Here is a 1,821-nt window from a genome sequence, read left to right as displayed (position 1 = left end):
CCTGTGGGAAGTCATCTTGTTGTTTGCAAACCTGCTCTCTGGAGTGCTGGGAAAGGGGCTCGACTAACCAGCCTGGGAAGATAAATTGCTTCCTGGGGTGCTGGGGAAGGGGCTACATAAACCTGGCCGGGAGAGATAAGCTCTTTGGGGTGTTGAGGCAGGAGTTGCATAGTTCAATAGGTCATCCATCCTCCTGAGAGGCTGGGAATGTGGGCTTTGAGGTTTCATCTTCCTGAGGAGCCGGAGGGGAGGTGGAGGCTGCCCGGTCCAGACCCGGCCCAAACTTCTTCTTCTTTTTTTTTTAACAAGCTCTGGCCAGTTTTATTAAAGAAAAATATTGCAGGATTTATTTTTCACCAGTCTGTTCTGGCCTGCTTCTAATAATATCAGAATCACCGGGATTGGTGATGGCCAGTGTACACACCCTGTAGTCCTTGCTGCATGCTGTGCCCAACTCGATATTGTGGCCGCTGTAGTGATGGACACCAGTTTTGGCCAACATGGCATAGTACTTGATTTCTGATTTCCTCAAGGCTGGGCAGTTGTTGGCCAGGATGACCAGTTTCGCTTTGCCTTGCCTGATCATCTTCAGCGTCTGCTTGTAGCCCAGCGCGTATTTCCCGCTTTTCATAATGAGCTGGAGCCTCCAGTTGATGGACTCCAGTGACTTTTTCATCTTCTGTGCGGCCACCATCTTCCTGTCTTACGTGCGGAACGGCCCCCAACCAAGAGCAGCCGCCAAGATGGACCGGGAGAAAGGAAGGGATCCCAAACTTCTTAATAGTGGTAATGGGGCAATGTGTTCTGTCTTAACTACTTCTTGCTGAGATAGGGCAAAGAAGGGGGGATTAAGAGTTGGAAGGTTCAGAGCCCAGGCCGGTTGGTAGCAGACTGTAACAGTGGAGAAGAAGCTGATTGAAGATCAGGTTGGAATGGAGATATCTTTCATTCATTCCTGCAAAAATTTAAACACACACAGAGCCAGAAGTAACAGTAGACAGATTATTATCAGAGGTCCTACGAGGGGCATGATCCAGGTCATGACAGACTTTGAAACCACAAGGAAGGGCTGGTGGTGCCGCGCTGACGTTTTCTGATTTCCTTGGCCATGTTGTGGAGCACTTTAGCATTTAATTTAACTACTTTTGACTTATTGATATAGTGTATGCACACTTTTGTCAGCTCTTCACAGATTTAATACACAACGGGTTTGAAGGGTTACCTGTGCCAGGGATGTAAGTTGTTGCTGCAAGGAGGTGATAGACTTTGAGGTGGAGTTTATGACCAGCTGGAGTTGATTGACAAAGTCCTGTGTTTGGAGCATACTGTGCCCTAATGGGTGAGTGTGCAGACGTGGGCATGTGGACACATGAACATAAGTGAGCGAGTTTGTACCCATCAGTGCGAGTGAGCACATGGGCGTGTGAGTGTGTGCAGGCATATGCACGGAATGTAAATGAATGTTGTATGAATAGTGAATATAGGAGTGTGAGAAGGTGAGCATGAGAACGAGTTGTTGTTGTATTGAATGTTGGAGTGTAAGAATGAGCTGGTGTATTAACAGTTATATTATGTCTGCAAACTTTATGTAGAGAAAAGCTATTTTCATCCTGATCTGTGAAGGAACAGACTACCTGTGGTGATGACTTGGTTTGGCTTTTATAATAACTTGTGTATTCTGTTAGCAGACTGTTAGCAAGGCTTAGTGGGTAGCCGGGAATGTGGGCAATGCTTAACCCAGTGCCCTTCTGGCCTCATGTAAAGCAGGGTCCCAGTGGCAGGCAGTTAGAGTTACTGTTGAAGTTGCTGTTTCCTGAAGTC

General features: G+C 47.1%; 1 protein-coding gene across 1 annotated transcript; it reads right to left on the bottom strand.

Annotated features, from left to right (window-relative positions):
- Positions 1–346: 346 nt before the first annotated feature.
- On the bottom strand, positions 347–694 carry LOC101652901 (60S ribosomal protein L30-like). The gene has a single exon (XM_004716519.1). It carries the CDS (start codon positions 692–694, stop codon positions 347–349), a length of 348 nt encoding a protein of 115 aa, XP_004716576.1.
- Positions 695–1,821: the final 1,127 nt, after the last annotated feature.

Source organism: Echinops telfairi, unplaced genomic scaffold (genome assembly GCF_000313985.2).
Source record: "Echinops telfairi isolate 266 unplaced genomic scaffold, ASM31398v2 ScPeMD7_7425;HRSCAF=8463, whole genome shotgun sequence".
NCBI classification, from domain to species: Eukaryota; Metazoa; Chordata; class Mammalia; order Afrosoricida; family Tenrecidae; genus Echinops; species Echinops telfairi.
Note: the sequence above shows the minus strand (reverse complement) of the source record. Positions and strands in the feature narration are given on the sequence as shown.